At 48.6% G+C, this 21,022-nt stretch overlaps 3 protein-coding genes across 3 annotated transcripts; 2 read left to right on the top strand and 1 right to left on the bottom strand.

Annotated features, from left to right (window-relative positions):
- The first annotated feature begins 107 nt into the window (after positions 1-107).
- On the top strand, positions 108-1,444 carry KVR01_010761 (uncharacterized protein). Its single transcript, XM_044783919.1, has one exon. It carries the CDS (start codon positions 382-384, stop codon positions 1,141-1,143), a length of 762 nt encoding a protein of 253 aa, XP_044639908.1. The 5' UTR covers positions 108-381; the 3' UTR covers positions 1,144-1,444.
- A 4,397-nt stretch (positions 1,445-5,841) lies between these two features.
- Positions 5,842-10,376, top strand: KVR01_011107 (uncharacterized protein; the record flags this gene model as incomplete). The annotated part of the gene is made up of 4 exons (XM_044792953.1): positions 5,842-6,592; positions 6,650-6,766; positions 6,829-7,387; positions 7,484-10,376. The coding sequence occupies 4 exons, from the start codon at positions 5,842-5,844 to the stop codon at positions 10,374-10,376; spliced, it is 4,320 nt and encodes a 1,439-aa protein (XP_044640254.1).
- A 559-nt stretch (positions 10,377-10,935) lies between these two features.
- Positions 10,936-12,050, bottom strand: KVR01_011009 (uncharacterized protein; the record flags this gene model as incomplete). Its single annotated transcript, XM_044789702.1, has 2 exons — positions 10,936-11,856; positions 11,931-12,050. 2 exons carry the CDS (start codon positions 12,048-12,050, stop codon positions 10,936-10,938), a joined length of 1,041 nt encoding a protein of 346 aa, XP_044640156.1.
- Between the last annotated feature and the right edge of the window lie 8,972 nt (positions 12,051-21,022).

Genomic DNA, 21,022 nt, shown 5'->3' on the forward strand with positions numbered 1-21,022 from the left:
CGGTTTTTGCTGCAGCCTATGTCTTGTTCAAGTTTCTCATCTTAGGTGAGCTAAGTTTGGACACATCCAAGGGCTCAGACAGAGGATGGATGGAGCAGCTGTGCCTGCCAGGATCGATCACCATACTGTCTCTCCCTGTCCAGGTAGAGATGCTCAGCCACTACGAAGCTTCAAAGTTACCATGCGATTGTGAATATAAAGGAGCGAACCACCCCACTGCTCTGGGTTCAATATCATTTTCATCCATCATCAACTCAACTCAGTCACTCCTTACCCTTTCTCAAGCCTTACCTTACAACTCTGTCACTACCCTCACAACTCTGTCACTACCCTCACAAATCTGTCACTACCCTTACTACAACTCTATCACTACCTGAAATCATGGCGCGCATTACCACCTCTACCTTCGCTCTACTCGTCCTCAACCTCTGGACTCTTTGCTGCAATGCCCAATATAGGGTGTGGCGCGCCGACACCAGGGCGCCAATCGACATGGAAGCCTCGGATCGGTTTGCTCCGAGGGGAGCGAGCATGATCCTTCAAATTATGCCAAATCTTAGCTTGTGGAACCATGTACACGGCGCTCTCACCGGCGGAAGTCGGATGGATGACGGCTATGTGTCAACCACAAATAGCCAGGAGACCGCTATTGCGTTCCTTAGGACCTTCCATAACGGCAATGGCTACATCTATGAGATAGCCGCGACGGCCCAATTCATCGATGTCGCAGCCACCCTTGGACGATATAACCCTTATCCGGAGGAGAGAGAGTTCGCTGCACTCGGCGGCTTCCAATGGGACCAGGTCGTTCGCCACACACGCTACGTGAACGGGGTACCCGTGGAACCCGCTCAGGAGAACAATTCATACAATGACGACGTGTATAATCATTCTCAGCCGACAATGGGCGAACCCGAGCTCGCCGGCTTCCCTGAAACTCATGAAGCCTGGGGCCTGCATCCTTGGAATGCATTTGCCCTCGGCGGCCCCAATTGTGCTGGCGGTAGAAAGGTGCGCTCCCTTGAGAACCGCGCGGGCGGCTCGATCTACCACGACGGAAGATGCCACCCCATCAATAGTGCCTACAAAGCTGCGAACCTCTGGAAGGCCAAGGTATGCGATCAGCAGAAGAAGTGCGGCTAAACGTCCCGGGTCGGCCACGGTGCTTGAGCTTGTTGCGTCGGCAGGGATGTTAGCATCCAGCCATGTTTTTCGAAGTAGTACTGGAATTTTTACACTACCGTCTATGCGATCTGGTTTGAGCCTCATGACTCCATAGCGTTTAGATAGACACAGAGTGATGGGGTGGGAGCTTTTAAGGAGAGGGGAGAAGAGGAAGTCACATAGGGCTGGTGTTAGCTTCGCCACATTGTCATTTTTTTCTTCAACCATGTACATAGCTTTTCCGCCTACATCATCCATCTTGTTCACTTGTTTAACCATATATTTATCCATTCATTATCTTCTCAGCTATTAGACTAAGTATCAATTCATACCTTGTATATAACGGTATAACTATATAAACTACACTTTGAATTATAAATTATATTATAATATTATAGAAATATAATAATATTATAACTTTTTTAATTAATCTTTTAATAAAAATATAAAAATTTAAAATAATTATAATTTATAATATAATAATTATTATTTATAATATAATTTATAAATTATTATATTTTTAATAATAAAATAATTTAAATAAAAACTATATTTTATTTATAATAAAATTAATATAATATTTTATAATAATATTTTATAAATTTAATAAAAATAATAATTATTTAAATTTTATTAATTAATATTTTTATTTTTATTTTTAATTATTTATATTTTAAAACTTTAATATTAAATTAATAATAAATTATTATATTAAAACTTAATTTATTATTTTATTTTATTTAAATTTATTATTAAAGTTAATTAAAATTTTTATTTTTATTTTTATTTATTAATATTTAATAAATAAATAATATATATAATAAATTATTTTAATTTTATTAAAACTTATATTTAAAATTTAAATATTATAATTTATTTATATTTTTAAAATTAATTAAATTAAATTTTATTATATAAAACTTTTAATAATAAATTTATAATTATTTATAATATTATTAAAGTTATTATAAATTATAAAATATAATGTTTAATATAAAATTTAATATTAATAAATATTATATAAATAAATATAAAATTATTATTATTTAAATTATAATTAATTTTTACTTATATTTTTAAATAATATAATATAATTACTTTATTTTAATATATTTATTAATTCTTATAATATTTTAATTAAAAATATAAAAATTAAGATTTTAATAAATTTTAATAAAAATTAAAATTAAAATTAAAATTAAATTAAATTTTATTATATTAATTTAAATTATTAAAGTTTTTAAAAAATTATATTTTAAATTAATTAAATTAAATATATTATATAAAATATATTATAATAAACTTATTTTTTATTAAAATTAAAATTAAATATAATTTTTAATTAATTTTTATATTAAAATAAAAATTTAATATTTTAAAACTTTATTATATATTTTAAAATATAATTTTTATTTAAAAACTTTATTATATATTTTAAAATATAATTTTTATTTAAAAATATATTTATAAAAAATAGAATTATTAGTAATTATATTATTATTTAATTATAATAAGCTAAAGATAGTATCTAGAAGCCCTTATTAGAATGCTATAGTAGGTATTAGGTGCCTAGGTGCCTAGGACGAGCCGTCATAACCGCAGCACATCTTTTCTTGACAGTCGGGGAGACTTGTCGGTGCAATATGAGCATGCTGCTCAGATGTTTCAGCATTTTGGACTTTTTCGTCTGAACCACCACACCACCTGCGTCGTTCCTTCAGCCCTGGGATACGGCTTATTCCGTCTTGTGTTCCTGGCTCGTGCCACGAGTCCACGGCAAGCACACGACAGACCCGACCGGTTGGCCACGGAGAAATCGCCTGTTGTGGTTGGGTTGACCGAGATGGTGCCTGCCAACCGGGGCCCACACATGCTTATTATTATTACGGGCTCTGCTCTCGGGCAGCGTCTGCCTGCAATCAGCCTTACCTCTGGCCCGTCCTGAGGCTTCAATTGGATGTCACAGGCAGTCGCCAATCTATCTCGTCTCCAGTCATTTGGCATACACAGACATATCCCTCGGCTGTGCCAGTCGAAGGAATATGCATGGAACCTGCCATTGCAGCTCTGCCCTTGCCCTTGCCCTTGCCCTGCCTGCCCGCCTGCCTGCCTGCCCTTCCTTGTCTGCATCGCCATAGCCCCAGCGACGGCGTCCTGGCTCTTTGACTTATTCCTCCCCTCCCCCCGACCACACCCTTTCGCGGTTCGCCATCCGTCATGATGGCACAACCGTGCATATGGCGTTGGCGTGCAACGGCCTGCAGACACGGCAGACGCACCCAGCCGTCAGCCGTCAGCCGTCGACGAGTGTCCGAACTCCCAGCCCAGCCCAGCCCAGCGTTCGCAGCTCCGCAGCAACCTCGAGGCGTGGCCTCCCTGGGTGCCTAGGTACCTAGGTACTTAAGTACCTAGGTAGGTAATTGGCGGCGCCCGCTGAACGCTAGGGGTCCGACATACGAGCAAGCCATGCCATGCAATTGGGGGCTCCTTCCCGTGGCTTGGCCCATTCCTCCTCCGGCCGGCTGACCACACTCGACTCACTCGACAACTCGGCCCTCCTGTCCACCACCATTTCAGCCCCATTCCCGGCCCGAATCCACATCGATCTAATTACCTGCCTAGGTAGCCAGGCATCCAAGGTAGGTCGGTGGTTGAGCAATCGGAGAACACTTCTTGCCCCGGCAGCCTGGCAGAGATATCAACGGCAGAAGCAGGCGTGCATCGGCTGCTGTCAGAGCAGACCTAGGCTGCTAGGTCAGGCCGGGCACGTCGCATTCCGCCCAATGGCACCGTCTGTCTCACTTCCCCTGCAAGCCTCACGAATACCAACCCCTGCCACGATATTGGTCTTGTTATTCCCGCCGTCGCTCGCCCCGCATACTGTTCGGACTGTCAGACTGTACAAGTCGCCTGGTCGACGCCTGGTCGAGCACGCACGCCCGATCAGCTGCACATCAGTCACCACCTCAACGCTTAACACACCACCTGGGATGGCCCCTCCGGCCTCAGGCTGAGATTCTGGGCTGCTTCCGGCTCCTGCGGCTGGGGGGTTGACAATGGGGCCTGGTCAATCTCACATCATCACTAGAGTCACACGCCCCCACTACACCATGTTGAGCTGCTGCCTGTCATTGGTGAACTTGGCGCCGCTGCGCAACAGCCTCAGACTCCGCTCAATCCTGACACGGATGACTCCCTCCCAGGCCAGAAAACATGGCCTCGTCTTCACTCCCCAGCTCTCGGTGGCTTCCCCAGGGTCCGAAGGATCGATAGAGATACCACCACACCGAAACCGTCCTGAAAGTGTGTGCTGCCCACCTTCATGCACCGCCTCAAGCCTCGGTAGGACCTCAGTCGCCTAAAAAAAAAAAAAAAAAAAAAAAAAAAGACGGCCCCGGGTTCTCCAACCACCATGCTTTGGCAGCGATCGAGAACGGCTTCCTGCTTTGTGGCGCCCTTGACATCGACCCCATGGCTGCTCCATTGGAGTTTCTTGCAGGAATACCTCCCGACATGACCTTGGCTTCGGCTCTCGAGACGCTCTCACTCATCAACCTGGAGTCAACAGTGAACGCAGAAATTGTGCCTACTGGGCGTTATTCCTCACGCACACAAACCCGCAGCACCGTTGCTGGTGTGGGGCAAAGGATCCGCCGAGGCCCACGAGCAGATTGCTCCAGCACTCCGAGAACAGATTTGGATATTCTGGTTATGTTTGGCCGGGGACATGTCTATTCTGGACGCTGGATTTTTACATTTCCATCGCCTGCGTCTTCTGCGATCGATCATTGACTCGACTCTACACCCACCCTCTTCCAATAGTGGCTCGACGTGAACAACACAGCCAATGAGGAGCGGTGCTAGGGTAGGTCTTGGTGTTTCCAGTGATAATTTTACTTTCCTGCCTCGACGATCTGCAGCAAGGCATCAGCCTAAGCCGGGGCTAACGTCCAAAGCGGAAACCTGTCAGCTACGCCTGAGGCCAGCATTGGCTCAGCAAACGAGACGAGCCGTTTACCGTTGGACAAGAGGCAGTCGACAGAGCCCCTGGTACGGAGGTACCGCGCTTGTGCAGGACCTCAACGCCCACCCTTTGATCAACGCCCCGGTCTTCAGCCGATCCATCCCCCCGTCACCTCTTCGAAGCTGGTCCTTCTCGTCAAAGTGCATGCGCGTGGCTTTCCCAGACGATCTACCTCTCGTCCACTGCCCCGGCAGCCGTGTTTCCTCCGATCTCTCCGCCGGGTACCTTCAGCCTCCCCACGCTATCCCATCTTGATGCTACCCTGCGATCTCACCCTGCAAGGATGGGCCGGGCTTCACACCTCTTCCCCCCCCCCCCTCCCATTCAACACCACCAGGCCGTTAAAGCTATATATCTCCTAGTCGATGAAGCCACGACTAGTCCACTTTTCCTGTTCCTGCCTACTCTCCTCATGATATCCATTCCGCTTTGTCCTATGCTCGCAACACTAGGCACTCGTCCTAGCAAGCCATAATCCGCCTCGTCTTTGTTTCCGTGCCGGTATATGGTATTGACAGCGCTTACTTGGTTTTCAAGCGCAACTCAACTCATCTCGTCACGCTCACGTCCCTATATAGATACATATATCTAGGTCGTGAATTGACTTCCATAACATTGTTTCCACACAAGACAAGCAACAGATCCAGACCACCATGTCAGATACGGACGGAGAATTCAAGTTCCGTCCTCGAGCCGAGAGCAGGAGACAGGCACAAGACCTGTTCCAAGGAGGCCCTGTTCAGGAGCTGCCTAGTGGCCCGTACGTGAACGGCTTCAGCACCAATGGCACCAACAGTGTCGCCTCGACTCCTCGACACGCCTCAAGTGTCTCAGAACAGAGACGGTTCGACGGTCCCGAAGACTCAAAGTCAACTACAGAACAGTTCCCCCGCCTGTCACCCAGGAGAGACACTTGGCCCTCACGCACCCCATCACCACACGGACCCCCGAATGGCGATGCCTCGGAGCCAAGAATCAGTGGCCCCATCCCTTCTTTTGGCATTCACGAGGGCGACGCCGGAGGACCAAGATCACGCGCGTATGCCACCATCCCGACGTACACAGACGATACTGGCATAGAGCACGAGTACCCTCGCCTTTCTCGCCCTGTTGAACTCTTGCGCAGGAGCTATGACTGCGTAGTCATAGGTTCTGGCTATGGCGGCGCCGTGGCAGCGTCCCGCATGGCGCGGGCGGGCGAGAGCGTCTGCGTCCTGGAACGGGGACGGGAGAAGTGGCCCGGTGAGTATCCAAGCACGACGAAAAAGGCTGCGGATGAGCTGCATTGGTCGGGGAACCTTGCGCCGCATTGCCTCGGCGATGGCATCCCAGTCGATGGAGGAGATCCCACGGGGATGTATCACTTGATATTTGGGAGAGGACAGAACGCGGTTGTCGGCAACGGTTAGTAATCCTCTGCAAGACTAGCACTTCATCATCAAGTTACTGACCCCAGTCCAGGCCTTGGCGGAACCAGCCTGATCAATGCCAACGTCTTCCTGAAAGCAAACCACGATGCCTTGAGGATGAGGGCATGGCCAGAAGAGATACGAAAGAATCCACAATGTCTTGACGAATGTGAGAACTCATTTAACTCGATATACAAGGAAGCAAAAGCGACTGACTCTGAATCTTAACAGTTTATGATAAAGCAAAAGAGGTTCTCGACCCCAAGAGATACCCGTCTGACTGGCCCATGTTGCCGAAACTTGCCTTACTCAAGAAGCAAGCCGAATACCTGGGCATGGCCGACAAGTTCTCCCGAGTGGAGCAGACGACCCGCTTCCGCAACGGGCCCAACAGCTGCGGAGTGGAAATGGTACCATCCGCACTGACCGGTCAGGACGCCACGGGTGTCAACGATGGTTCCAAGACGACAACCTTGGTCACCTACCTCGCCGATGCCTGGAACTGGGGTGCAGAGATGTTCTGTGAGTGTGAGGTTAGATATATTGAGAAATGCTCCCCGGAACGCGGTGGCTACAACGTATATTTTGCCTGGCACGGGCGTAACCGGGGCCACTTTAAGGCGAACCTCCACGGCGACTTGATGTGGGTTCACGCCAAGCACGCTGTCTTCCTTGGTGGCGGCGCGATTGGGACCACGGAGATCCTACTACGGAGCAAGCAGCTGGGCTTAAGCATGAGCCATCAGGTCGGTCAGAACATGAGTGGAAATGGGGACATCCTGGCCTTTGGGTAAGCTTGATCTATGCCGCTTCCTTCATCCTTGAATACTCTCTGCGGCCTTTACTCGAGAAGGCACGGTTTGACTGACCTATTTTCTTGCCTCAGATACAACACGGATGAAACTGTCAACGGTGTGGGCAGTCCATCACCATCGCCATATGCGCCGGTTGGACCTTGTATCACCGGTATCATCGACAACCGCGAAGGCCATGACAATCCGCTGGATGGATACGTCATAGAAGAGGGTACCATCCCAGGCGCACTTGCCCCATTCATGCAGGCCATGCTGGACTTGATGCCTGGCAGTATCTCTAACGAGGACACATTGCTTGAGAAGGCTCACGCAAAGCTGGCTCGATGGGGCAGTCGACTACTCGGCCCTTACTTCAAGAAAGGGGCGATTGAGAGGACCCAAGTCTATCTCATCATGTCTCACGATAGCAACCAGGCCATGCTGACGCTCAAGGATGACAAGCCTGAGCTCGAGTTCCTCGGCGTCGGGCGGAGCGACCACGTCAAAAAGCTCAACGATATATTAGCCAAGGCCACCAAAGCCGTGGGCGGAACACTTGTTCAGAATCCATTCTTCGCGCTGCTGGGACAGCAACAAGTCACGGTGCACCCCATCGGCGGCGCAAGCATGGCTCGCGATGGCACGCCAATGACGGGAGTGACAAACCATCTTGGCGAGGTCTTCGTGGGTGAGGACATGGACAGCAATGATGTCCACAAGGGCCTGATTGTCACAGACGCAGCCGTCATCCCCGCCGCACTCGGAGCTAATCCATTCGCAACCATCACGGCGCTTGCCGAACGCTCGGTCGAAGCGTACTGCGAGAAACGTGGATTGGATATTGACCGAACGGAAAATGGCATACTCAATCTCTTTGGCAAGCCAGCGCACCACCCCAAAAGACGCCGCAGAAAGACAATGGAAGAGATGGCCCTTGCACGCTCCGAGATTGACAGTGTGAACGGCGCTGCCCACGTGATCAGCAAGGCGGATGCCATCAAGGCCAGTGGCTTTGGCTTCACAGAGGTCATGTCTGGCTTTATCCACCACGACGAGGACGGCATGAGAGAGGACAAGAGGCCCAACTACGAACTTGCTTACCGAACAGCCAAAAGCTTGTGCGAGAGCGCCAGGTTCTTTTTGAGTGTCCAGGCCTTCAACACCAAGAGCATTGTGAAGGACCCTGCGCACCGTGGCATGCTTACCGGTACCTTTGTTTGCCCTACGATCCCCGGGTCTCCCTTTATGGTGTCAAGAGGCGAGTTCAATTTGTTTAAACTCGATCTCAAGGCTCCAGGCACACGTAATTTGACATATGACTTCGACATGATGGGCATCAACGGCGAGCTGCTTCATTTCCACGGGTACAAAGTTGTTGATTCTTCCGTTGCCCTTGCGCCCTGGCAGTTTTGGCGGTCGACGACGACACTTTACTGCACAGTCAGCAAGCGAATTGGGATGGGTCCCATCTCTAACGATGAGCACGACGATGAGGCCTGGCGCAAACTGAAAGTTGTGGCCAAGGGCATGATGCATATACAACCGGGCGACTTTGTGTCGGAGCTTATGACTATGACTCCTACCGGCTCGTCGATCTTGCAGAAGATCTGGAGTGCGGCCAGCTTCATGACCTTCTTCACCCGCAGGTCTGCGTCTCTCTTCCTGGCACCCTTGACAGCTCTTCAGTACCCGTCAACCACATACAGCGGCTTCATCAACAATACCGTTCCCAACGACTCCTTTGACATTTTGGACAGTCAGGGTCCAGACGCTGTCTGCACTAGGATGCACATGTGGAATGCGACTCATGTGCCCGAGGAGGGCGGTGTGATCGATCTCTTCATGATCCCCGGTGCGAGCGTGGATCACCAGATTTTCTCCCTCCCGACAATCCCCTACAACGCAATCAACTATTTTACGCGAGCGGGATACCGCGTGTTTGTGACTGTCCATAGGATCGGCCAGCTCATGGTCGCAGAGAGGGACTACACCACCTATGACGCGCGGCTGGACATCAAGGCGTGTCTCGAGTACATCCGCAAGATGAACCGGAAGGAGTACGCGAAGAAGAACAATCTCCCCCTGGACTCTGCAGAGGTCCAAAAGTGGCAGCCTCCCAAGATCTACACTATTGCGCACTGCATGGGCAGCGTTGCCTTCGCGTCTGGCCTGCTGGACGGCACCATCCCATCGTCGTGGATCCGCGGCGTGACGTGCTCTCAGGTGTTCATGAACCCGATCTGGAACACTATGAACATGATCAAGGCCACGGCGGGACCGGTACCTCTGGACAAGCTATACCGCGCGGTGGCCGGGTCTTGGTTCAGCTGCTCGACCAGCCGTGAGGACGGCCTGGTGCAGCGCGCGCTGAACCAGGTGCTACGGTTCATGCCAGATGCCCGCCGCGAGATCTGCAATAGCGCCAGCTGCCACCGCATTAGCCTGACGTTCGGTCGCTGCTGGAACCACAGCAACCTTAACGAGGCGACGCACCGCCAGATCGACCGCTTCTTTGGCGGTGTCAATATGACCCTGCTGCACCTGCTAATGCGCATGGGCGCCAATGGTACCGCCATGGGGAACAAACCCCTGTGTGAGCCGCTCACCACCCGTGAGAATATTGCCCGCTTGCGGGGTATCCCCTTCTTGCTCTTTGTTGGGCGTGATAACGCTGTCCTAAGCCCGGAGTCTACGGAAAAGACGTACGAGATCCTCTGCGACACCTTCGGCACAAAGGCAGGCGGGATCACCAACGGCGTCCAGGGAGAGGGCGGACCACACGATAGCGATGGCATTGAGTACCGCCGCCGCGTCGTCCCTGGGTATGGCCACCTCGACTGTTGGATGGGTCGCAACGCTTGGAAGGACGTGTATCCGTTTGTCAGGGAGGAGGTTGACCGAGTATGCCGGGGTGAGAGTTATCGATTCCATGAACCGCATGACAAGTTCAAGGAGATGGTGGCTAAAGGCGACCTGATTTACTAGGTGGATGGTGGCATCCCAGACATCTGGAGCCTCCTCCCCAGTTGTTGTCTCCCGTCACTGAGCAGCGTGATTTCACGCTTGTCTTTCCCTTGTTCTACAGGACAATACTGGCGAGTCTTGCCCTTCACTGTATAGAGTGGTATAGTCTTGCGTGGCGATATATAAGGTTTCATTGCGAAAAAGGATGGGTACCTGGGTATTGGTAAAACGGGGGCTGGACGTTGTTGTTGCCGAAATGGCCGTTGCAAATGAGGACTGGGGTGCAGGCATTCCCAGAGCATTTTAGGGAACCTCTGTTCTACAATATGTACTACTTTATCTGTAATAGTTTGAACCACACAAAGCTATTCTAAAGTTTGTCTGATGACAAGCCGACTTCAGTGTTGCCTCGACTGCGATCCTTATGCGCCCTGGCTGCCTGCCAGCCAAAATCGATGTTTCCTGGAACATTTCTTGAAGGCTAAAAGCGGAGCCCCAATTCCGTGTGATGTGAAAAAATGTGATTGGGATCAGGCGCTGGAGCCCATGCAGTCTATGTCGATACACCTAAGGAAATTGCTCATGACTGTGGACTGCTCCACCTCTGATCCGGCGCCTCCTGGTTGAATATGATACCGACCTCAGGACACCAGTCTACGATCTCGCCGTATCGTTCCGCCTGCCACCTGTGCGGCTGGTGGTAGCCCAAGGGGTGGTCGAAGTACCACGTCTCGACCGAGAACTGGCCGGCGACCTCGGGCGGCGGGATCTTGGCGTTCAGGTCTGGCCGCTCGTCTATCCTCCACATGAACCAGTGGTCCTCGAAGCGCATGCTGTTAGGAAGCTCCTTGTACGGGCCGGAGTAGAGGTCCGCAGTGAAATTTACAGTGCGTGCGATCTCAGCAAAGATACGAGGGTTGCGCAGCGACAGCCCACCGTTGAAGGAGCGCGCGTTGGGCCGCCCCGAGTCCACGTACGCCGGCAGCACGGGGGCCCCGACAAAGTCCCACTCGAGGAAGTCGTCGACGCGGGCCCTGGAGTTGCTGCACAGGATGGAGTCCGCCTGGAACATCAGGATGCGGTTCACCTTCTCGAAGGTCTCCCACAGCCAAGGGTCCGTGAGGAACACGGATACGGACGGGTGTGTGGGGAACGTGACGCCGTCGGGCAGGAAGCGCACTTTGATCTTGCCCTCGCTCAGGAACTGTCGTAGGATCAGACTGTCGGGTATCTTCCAACCCCTGCGCGTGAGGATCACGACCTGCCAGTGCGGGCCGAGCATGCCGCGGAAGTGAAGCAGTACTGATGCGAAGTTCGAGATGGCCATCGGGTCCTCTTCCATTAGCAAGGCGACATTTCCTGTGAAGGAACCGGGAAAGTCAACGTCTTCTTTGTCTCCAGAGACTTCCAATGATGCTGCAACTGCGTCTCCAGACTGTGATGTCTGGCCGGCAAATGGCCGCTGCTCTGTGTATTGCAGGGCTGTTGTCTTCAATTGTTGCTAGTTATGGAGGTGTCAACAACATTAATCCGATGAGAAAAGAGGGCCGGTGTGGTCGGGAGCAAGAAGCTTACAATTGACGCAGGGCCCAGAGTCCAGCACAGCAACAGCACTACAGTAAACACCACTGCGGTCGTTGTCCTCTTGTTCCACACCTGCCGGATCGCCGACGAGGAAGGCAATTTGCCCGCCATTGCGGTTGCCGTCTGTGCTTGCGGTGCACAACGCTTCACTCGTGGACTGATAGACAACAGAGCGCTGGCAGGTAAAGGGTCACGGCCGAAATGTTGTTCTTGATGGGGAGGGTAGGTATTCGCTACGCACAAGACCAGAGATTGCAGAGTTGAAAGAGAGTGGAGTCTTGTGATGTGGTCTTGGGGCCCGAGACTTAGTGTCCTACGACTTCAGGAGCATGGGGACTCAGCCAGGAAGGTTAATTTACGGGGCGACCTGGGCTGCCGAGATCCCAAGACCCAAAAGGGGGGCACTTTTGTTTGAATCAAAGTCACTATGCGTGCCAATAAAGTATATTTGCGGCTAGGGCATTTCGACGAAGCCGAATGTGGTGGGCGCCTTACGCGTTCAGGGAACAAGCAGGCGGACTGCTGCAGTGATTATGCTGGATCCTCCAGATCCTGCAACGCCTTGATGCACCAATGCTATTTTGAGAACCCGCCTGTTTGCATGCTACCGGCCCATCCGATTGATGTCGCCTTATCCAGCGAGTTCTAAAGTTGGCCGGGACGGGACGAGCATTGCTGAAACACGTGTCTTTGGGATACGGTAAAGTGTGCCACCCACAGCCCCTGCCAAGACCTCATTGAACTTTGCGCTGTCATGTCCACCCCAAAGACAGCCACACGTGTGGCTTGATACAAGGATACTTCGCGGCGTATGATAATTTACCGATCCCCTGTTCAAGCTCACTATTACTATCGAGGCTGGGCAGCTCCTGAGTAGCTTCCCTGTAGCAGGCCAGTATCCCATCCACTACCTAGGTAGTTACGCAACTCAGTCACTCGATGTGCGCGGCTGTTGGTTTAACACAACACCAAACAGCCCGAGACACAGTGCTACCTCTTAGTAAAAAAAAAGGACAGAATCAAGGCAAGAGTGATTAGGTCTTATTATGTGGTTTCGCTTCTATTCCGTATACGTCCGAGGACATACATGGCGCCTTCAAACGGTGGTAAGCACTCAAGTCTTAGGTCTTATTATGTATTATAACCTTGTTGAGTGGCATGTAGTGTTGCTTCTGTTTCTTGTGACATGAATCTGTTTCCCGGGTGTCCTGACGCCGTTTCGCCATGCAACATCTGAATACCTGGGTAGCTGGTAGCTAACCACATACTTCTCTCAGTGCCAAAGTGTTCCAGAACGCAAGCTGCCTGGGTGTACAATCCAGACGTGTTGAGGACGGGGAATTGTGCGCCCTCACTACTGGTATACAGGAGCCACTGCGTGTTGGGGTTGCATGTGGGCACAAATGGCAGCAGGTTCTACTGGATATTTATCGCAGTCGCCGCGTCTGAAGTCGCCATCGACACGAGGTGGCACCTGGAAAGTACAGGTTGGCAACTAGGGCGTCGGCTGCAGCCTGGAGCGCGGTGAAGTTGACGGAGCGCCTGCAGGTCAGATCGCCTCCACTGGCATAGCATCCATCGGCCGAAGACATGTCAAGGAAGAAGGCCTCAGCGCGTTCGCATTTTTGTCTGTTATCTTACAACACAGTCCTGCTGCGATGGACCAATCACTATTTTCTTGCCAGGCGTGAGCAAATTTCTGCTAGCGATAGACCAGATTTGCTTTGAGCAGGGCAATGCAGTCATAGCACTTGGTTTAGTCCCCCGACTGGCTGGGGTAGTGTGTCAGTTTCCGGCCTCAGCCCCTTTTCTCTCGCAAGAGACTCGGCTCTCGGCCGCTCTAGTCGAAGTCCAGGGACACACTAGGCAACTAGGCCCAATGCATGGTGCTTTGGGAATTATAGGTACTTAAGTAAGTACTTGCCTAGGTAGCTCGTCTGGTTTCGCTTCTATTCCGTATACGTCCGAACACATACATGGCCCCTTTATAAAGTTGTCAATGCTCAAGATCCGGGTCTGCCTTTTTTATTTAAAAAAAAAAGAAAAGAAGTAAAGAAATAAAGATAGAAACGGAAGACTGTATGCTTTCCAAGCCGCTGATGCAGTCTCTATTTTGAAGAGACCCCTTCCGACTCCCAAACCAAGCTTGTTTTCGACCTGTCGAAGAGCCAGAATTTCGTTTTCGCCTCGGCCTCCGATATCACCGACCACCGACGTTGGATTTCTCGAAAGTAAAAGCTTTCGATGGCTTCAACTTGTGCGTCACAGACGGTCAATTCGTTCTCCAGCGTGGACAACTTTTTCCCCGGCTTTAAAGCTTCTACATGTATGTCCTCGGACGTATACGGAATAGAAGCGAAACCACCTCATGCGCTTGTGAACACGATCATGCCTAAGTTGTATATCGTCTAGTAAGACGAGCTCGTCGATTTCAGGTATTTTGCGGGCATCGACCAAGAACTAGGCTGCTGCAACCACTTAGATTCCAAGCTCGATAAATCCAAGCGTATTGCATACAAAGCCAATAAGGATCAACCAAGGCTTCTGCATTGTGGAAAGTTTTGCTGGTCGCTGTTATCACGTTCAGCCACTCGAGCAACTCGTCAGGCTCACTCAAGTCCACGCGGGGTAGAGGAGTATCCACTGTGCGACCGCTTGCTTGTTTTATAATTTACGCCAAGTAAACTCTTTCATGGGGTGTAGCTGTATGTACATGTCACGTGTTTGTCAGCTTCTTTATGGTAACACAATCACATGTCCAGCCTTCCGTTGGTGGCTAACCGAGCGCCCGGGCGACCACCATTCCTTGGGCCTCATCCTCGTCCACAAGGAAGCATGAACAAACCAACCTGTTGAGCCAGACTATTGTCTTGTCATTGTAGCATTGTACTCGACCCTCTTGCGTCACCTTCACGCTTCGGTCCCGGCGCCTTGTTGATCACCTCTGAACCTTGGGGCTTGTCTCGCAAGGCTCAGAAAGCCCAGGGATTTGATTCTGCTTTAGCTGAGCTTGAAGACGTCCACATGAAAGACCTTTGAGCAAAATCTATGGTACAACATAGGATCAAACCATAAGCTATAGTGTGTTTGGCATCTCGTATCTGCCAGACGCTCTTTGGGGTCGCAATCGACACTTCGGAGTCCGACTCATTCCACGCCCCTCAACTTAAAAATTCTGACAAAACAGCAATGGCTCACAATCTCGGACAATCTGCGAGTCTTGAAAGTCATGATTTCTTGAACGCGGAGGGGAACATGGAGGCCGGACTGCTAGGACGGAATATTGATGACTCCACACCACTATTGCAACATGACATTGTCTGCATTCGATTTCCGACCCGGTTTGTGTATGCAATCAAGGAAGCGATCGTTGAGAATGTTGGCAGTCTGGTAATGGCATTGGGGATACTTGGTGGTATGGCACTGACTGTTATTGCTGTAACAAACAATGAGTTGAACCCGATGCTGTTGATGGCAGCAGCGACAGTCTTCATTCTCAGTGCTGTAATTTCCAGAGGAACTCACACCTGACAGCAGGAAACATCAGCATAGAATCATATATTGATAATTCTTACATACCTAAGTATGTGCCCAGTTTAGCACGCTCCTTAAACACAAAACCAGACGCCAAAGGGGGGATTTGTACTAGTAAGGAGTCAGACAAGAAAACAACCACTTGTAATTTATGAGAATTTATGAGAACGGGCCCTGTAGTGGAGCAGGTTCTGAAACGAGGCGCCGCCAGTCCTTGGAAAACGAGGCGCCGCCAGTCCTTGGAAAACGAGGCGCCGCCAGTCCTTGGAAACGAATTTTTTACCAGTTTCACATCAACAAATAAGTTTAAGAGGCTGGCTAGTCGCTTATCAACGCTAACATTCACAACAGCACCTAGCTTACCGATAACCTAGGCTCATTGCACTGCATAAACCACAAAAACACCCACCATCCCCCTTTAAGGCAGCCTACTCACATCGTGCTCAAGAGGAAATCTCAATACTTAGGTACTATATCACACCCCTTTCACAATAAACACATAATACACTCAGCTTCAAACAATCTAATTAAGACCTAGTAGGCTTAGAAACCTTTTAAATTACTTATTAATATTAATTTACTACTATATTAGCTTATAAACTTTTAGCTAGGCTTTCTTTAATGTAATTTATTTATATAACGATTATTTTTAGACTTCGTTTTATTATATAACTCTTTTATAATATTTTAATTAATATTATTATTAAAATAATACCTTTTAACTTTATTTATATATTATAAAGTTAATATTATAAATACTTATTATATTATAATTATTATTATTAATATTATATTCTTTTAAATATTAGATTTTAAATTTTTATTATTATATAAAAGTATTATATATATCCTTAAATATATATAAAATAAAAGCGAAACTATATTAACTTAAAATTTATATTATAAATATATATTATACTATATATTTAAAAGTTTTTAAAATAATACTTTTATTAATATTTTTAATAATAATTATAACTATTAATAGTTCCTCCTTTTCTTAATAGTTTTTAAATAAAAAAGTTTTAAAGTAAGAAATAAAGTTTTTAAAAGTTTAATTTTTAAAATTCTTTAATATTACTCTTTTATTTTAATATAAAAATTAATTTTAAAAATTTCTTTTATTCTTTTTAATAATCTTTTATTTAAAATAACTTTTAATTAACTTTTTATTTATTAATTTATATATTATAATGTTTTTATTAACTCTTTTAATTTTTTATTTTAAAACTTTAAAAGAAAGTTTTAAATAAAAAATTATTTTTTTAAAAAAGTTTTTAATTTTTAAAAGCTTTTAATCTTAAAAAATATTAATATAATTTATTATTATTATTAAAAAGTATTAATAAGAAAATAATTTAAAGGTATTAAAGATTACTTAAAATACTATTTTCAAGTAAAAGAGATAATTTAAAGACTATATTTAAAAACCTCTTAGGGAGTGCTATAGTAGGTACCTAGGTGATAGGTAGTAACATAGATTAGGCCGTGCTATGCCACTAGCGACTCACACCTTAATCTCTTCATAGGTGCCAGGCAAGTATAAATTCATTGGTAGAATCATTGAAACGTTTATAATATTTTACCGCCAGCATGTGTAAGTCCCATGTTTGTGAAGTGAGTTATACTTCTCTTTTTGAAATTTTGTGCCTTTCTACCAAGCAGGGAGTTTCATGAGTATAAAGAGCCATTAAAGGTCCAGCCAAGGGCTACCCAAAGGTCGAGTTTAGGTACTATTTACCAAATTTATGGACTGACTGAGGTAACCTCCTCCCACAATCATCCCAAGGTCTATAATTATTTGAAGACAGACATGCTTTCGGCAAGCAGAAAGTGGCTTGATGGTACTTGATTCAAATCACATCGAATGCTGGAATGTTTTGAGCAGACCAAGTTACACTTCTAGCTAGCTGGAGGAGCTGTAGGGAAAGATAGAAAGGTAACTATGGCGTCCCACTGAAGGGTCTCTCAATGTACAAGGTAGACTTGAGCCTTAGTTGCATGTAAAGAATCTCACTGGTTGCCGAATAACCCTTTTATAATCCTCAGGCTCATCAACCCTCTCTTATTCTGATATCAACCTCGGAAATCAGCCGGAAGTCAAGCCTACTCAGGGTAGCATACAGAGGATATCTGAATATAGACATGTAGATGCATCAAATGTGTGATGCAGCTAGTTCGAGCTGCTTTGTAGCATGCCGCTATCAGGCTTTATGCAAATGATCTAAGGCCACAAACTCAAAGGTCTGGTACACCTTCTCAAGGCTCTTATCAATTCAGATCAAGCTCACTTTGTGTGCTTACGCTAAAGTGTCCAATGCGCAAGGACGTTTCTCTCTCAATCTTGCAGCTCTTTTGTGAACCAGCTGATGACTATCTGTAAGCGCACCAGGTCATTTGACAGGTTAATTGTCACAGGGAATTTTAGTCCACATTTACTAACGGAAGTTAACTCTTCAATTTGTTGGCAGGCAAGTGGCTTGCGTGGAGACCAGTATAAAACACCAGCATATGGAATGAGTCACTCAAATTGATTGCTTACTTAGAGAGTGACTTGAGAAGTGGTGTGACTTTGATGTTCCAAGATTGTTTCTGTTGCCCAAGAGCACCTCGCTATACAAAAGGTTGAATTGCTGGCTCGCATCGGGGATCAATCCAAACCTCGGCAGCAAATCAGGTTTTTGAACAGACTCAGAAAGTGAAGAAATCGAGTTTTAAGCTGAGAGCAACCTTGCAAATTAAAGACCTTACAATGAAGAGAAAATACAATGACTACATGCTTGATGAAGACTCAGAATCCTCGGGCACGGAGTCGTCCACTTCATCGTCTTCGTTCTGGTCGGACGAAGAGTGGGAGTCGACATCTGATTCTTCAGACTGTTCATGCTAATGTATTGGTAAAATGAGGTAAGATAGACTGGGGAATAGGATGGAAGGAGAGGAGAATAGGTATGAGATCATCGCTGCCATTGAAAAAGACGCGCCTGGACGAGTTCGGCAGCACAGCTAGTAGAATATCTCTCCTCCTTATTTCTTAGCACTGGATAGCAGACAATAAAATAACCACAGTTCTACAGAATCTTGGGGTCAGCCCGCTTCACATAGCTTTCCTTGCTGAAATAACTTGTAACCCGATGGCCCGGCGCCAAGGACACCGCCGAGCCTGGCTGCCGGAGAGACTATCATCAGGCGGGCCCTGGTCTGCACCTGCAGAAAAGAAAACAATTTATCAGGGAATAAGCTTTATTTATTGAACCCGAAAGAAGTCACTCTACATAACCTCATCCATGTCATGTATCTTGGGGGTCTGTGTGGACTGCTTGCTGGGGATCTAGTCCGTTTCGCAACGCGCCTGGGCGTGGCTTTCTGCTCACATGGATGAACCACCACCAATACCGGCATTGGAAGTTCGCGATAGCTTTGGGGAAAAGAAATAGGCTCTACGCTATGAGTAGATCCCGAACAAAGCTAGCTACCTACTTAGCTAGATGAAAAAAAATCGAGATGGTCCGCGGGGGAAAATCCTGGGGTAGCCGCTGGCCTGCGAGCGAAAAAGAATTCAAAAACAAACCGAATGTCCGAGAGAATCGCGCAGTCGACGACAACCCCCGATCGGTGACCGAGGGCGGCCCTAGTCATCAGAGCATCCCAAATGCAAGGGAGGGAGTCCGATTAATAGAAACTAGAAAGACGTGAACAACAACAATCCGACACCGGGCTGTGCACAGCCCATTCTCTTTTCCCCGTAGGCCGTAGTAGGGGTCTCTCACGGTCTCCGGCGCAACGATGATGACTGTACTCCGCCGGGGCGCCAAGGTCCGGGCATGGGGGCGGGCGGGCTTGGAGGATGCGTGTACGGAGTAGCTACCCAGGGTAGTCACTTGGACGGCACAGGTCGATGGTCGGGTGCATGTCAGCTAGATTCGTTGGGGGAGGCGTCGATGGTGTCGCTTGTAGGTGGCTTGCATGCATGCATGACAGCCCGGGATGGAACTCAGCAGCCAGGAGGGCTAGGCTCAAAATGGGACAGCCATGCACACTAGGTATGTTCGCAGCGTGGAAGTACGCCCTAGGGAATCCCGGCAGATCTGGTGTTGCAGTGGCTAGTGAAAAGAGGTATGCATGCGGGGTGTTAGTTCGATCTCAACAACGGCTATTCTTGACCACGAAGTATGTGTGGTGATTCCATGCCCCGTGATGGCAGATTGCAGCCATCTGCTGCAGCGCAGGATAACAACCTTGAAAGACGACACTCGGATCGTCCGCGAGTCCTGATACGGACTGGGATGCATTTTGTGGCAGTGGCCGGCCTGGATGTATCGTGCAATGGGCAGGAAACCTTGGACAAGAGCATGAGCCAACGAGTCGCGTTGAGCTAGGAAACGTTGAGACTGGCGCGAGTCCCAAGGTTTCGCTTCGACATTGGGGACTCGGAAACCTTGAAGACAGGATCCAGCCTACCATAGGCTGTAAGCTAGCTCGAACGGCCCGCGGTGTACAAGCCGGCGGCTGCGCGGGAGGACGGGACTGGAGATCAGACGGGCCGTCTGGTGTGCCCCATCATGTCTGATTGTCCAGACGAAGGTGATCGTGGGCTCACGAGGGGACTATCAACACACAGGTGGCAAGCCGGGCGCATGTGGGCGGACGGACACGTGAGATTTTCCGAGGCACTCATGGCCACTCTGAGTAGTCAAAGCGCGTCGATACAACCAAGCGAAGCTTTTCCAAGACCCGACCGAAAGCTTAGCCTGGGGAATCGGATTTGGACGAGGACCTGGGTCTGTTGGCCTGAGTGTTATCAGACCGATGGACCAACGGAAACTGGATGGTTGGTGGATGGCTTGAGACAGGTGGGGAAGGGGAGCGCCATCCTACCCGCTGCGCACATCAGACGCAGGTGAATCGTGATAAGAGTGCTGGTTTCACGGCCTTCATGCTCCCATATTGCAGCACCCAGACTTGTGCCTTCCAGTCTGTGCCGGTGCTGCTGATACGAACCGGAGAGTGCGGCAAGGAGAAGGGGGTGGCACGAAAAAAAAACAAAACGTGTCGTATTGTGTGCTCCATCGACCCGTCGTCGCGCCTCATCACACATCTCATCTTAGCCAAACCCTCACGGTGAGCCCGTGCCCGCGCCCGGCTCCCGTGCTCGGTGAGCACGACAGTAGACTACCGTGCAGCATGGACTAGCGGGGACCCTGAAACCGACCAGGCTGGACCTGGGCTGGACCTGGGCTGGCTGGGCGGCCCCACGGCCGGGCGCCCAATATTTGTTGATGGGGAATGGGGGAAACGGGCCTGACGGGCAGACAGGCCTGACAGGCTGGCCCATGTCGCAGTCGGGAAGACTCGGAAGGCATGTCAGCGGGCCCCCTGCAAGCACCCTGGCCCCCCGGCACCCTCGTGCTTGCCAAGACGATCAGAAAAAAAGTTCTGGAAGGGAGCTCGGACGGGAACATGTGAGAGGCAAGAGTTGTGACGGCAGAAACAGCAGACCAAAAGGTGATTGTCGTCGTGGCCAGTGCAGTGGGATGAGGCTCAAGACG

Source organism: Diaporthe batatas, assembly GCF_019321695.1.
Source record: "Diaporthe batatas strain CRI 302-4 chromosome Unknown Contig00014, whole genome shotgun sequence".
In the NCBI taxonomy this organism is placed as follows: Eukaryota; Fungi; Ascomycota; class Sordariomycetes; order Diaporthales; family Diaporthaceae; genus Diaporthe; species Diaporthe batatas.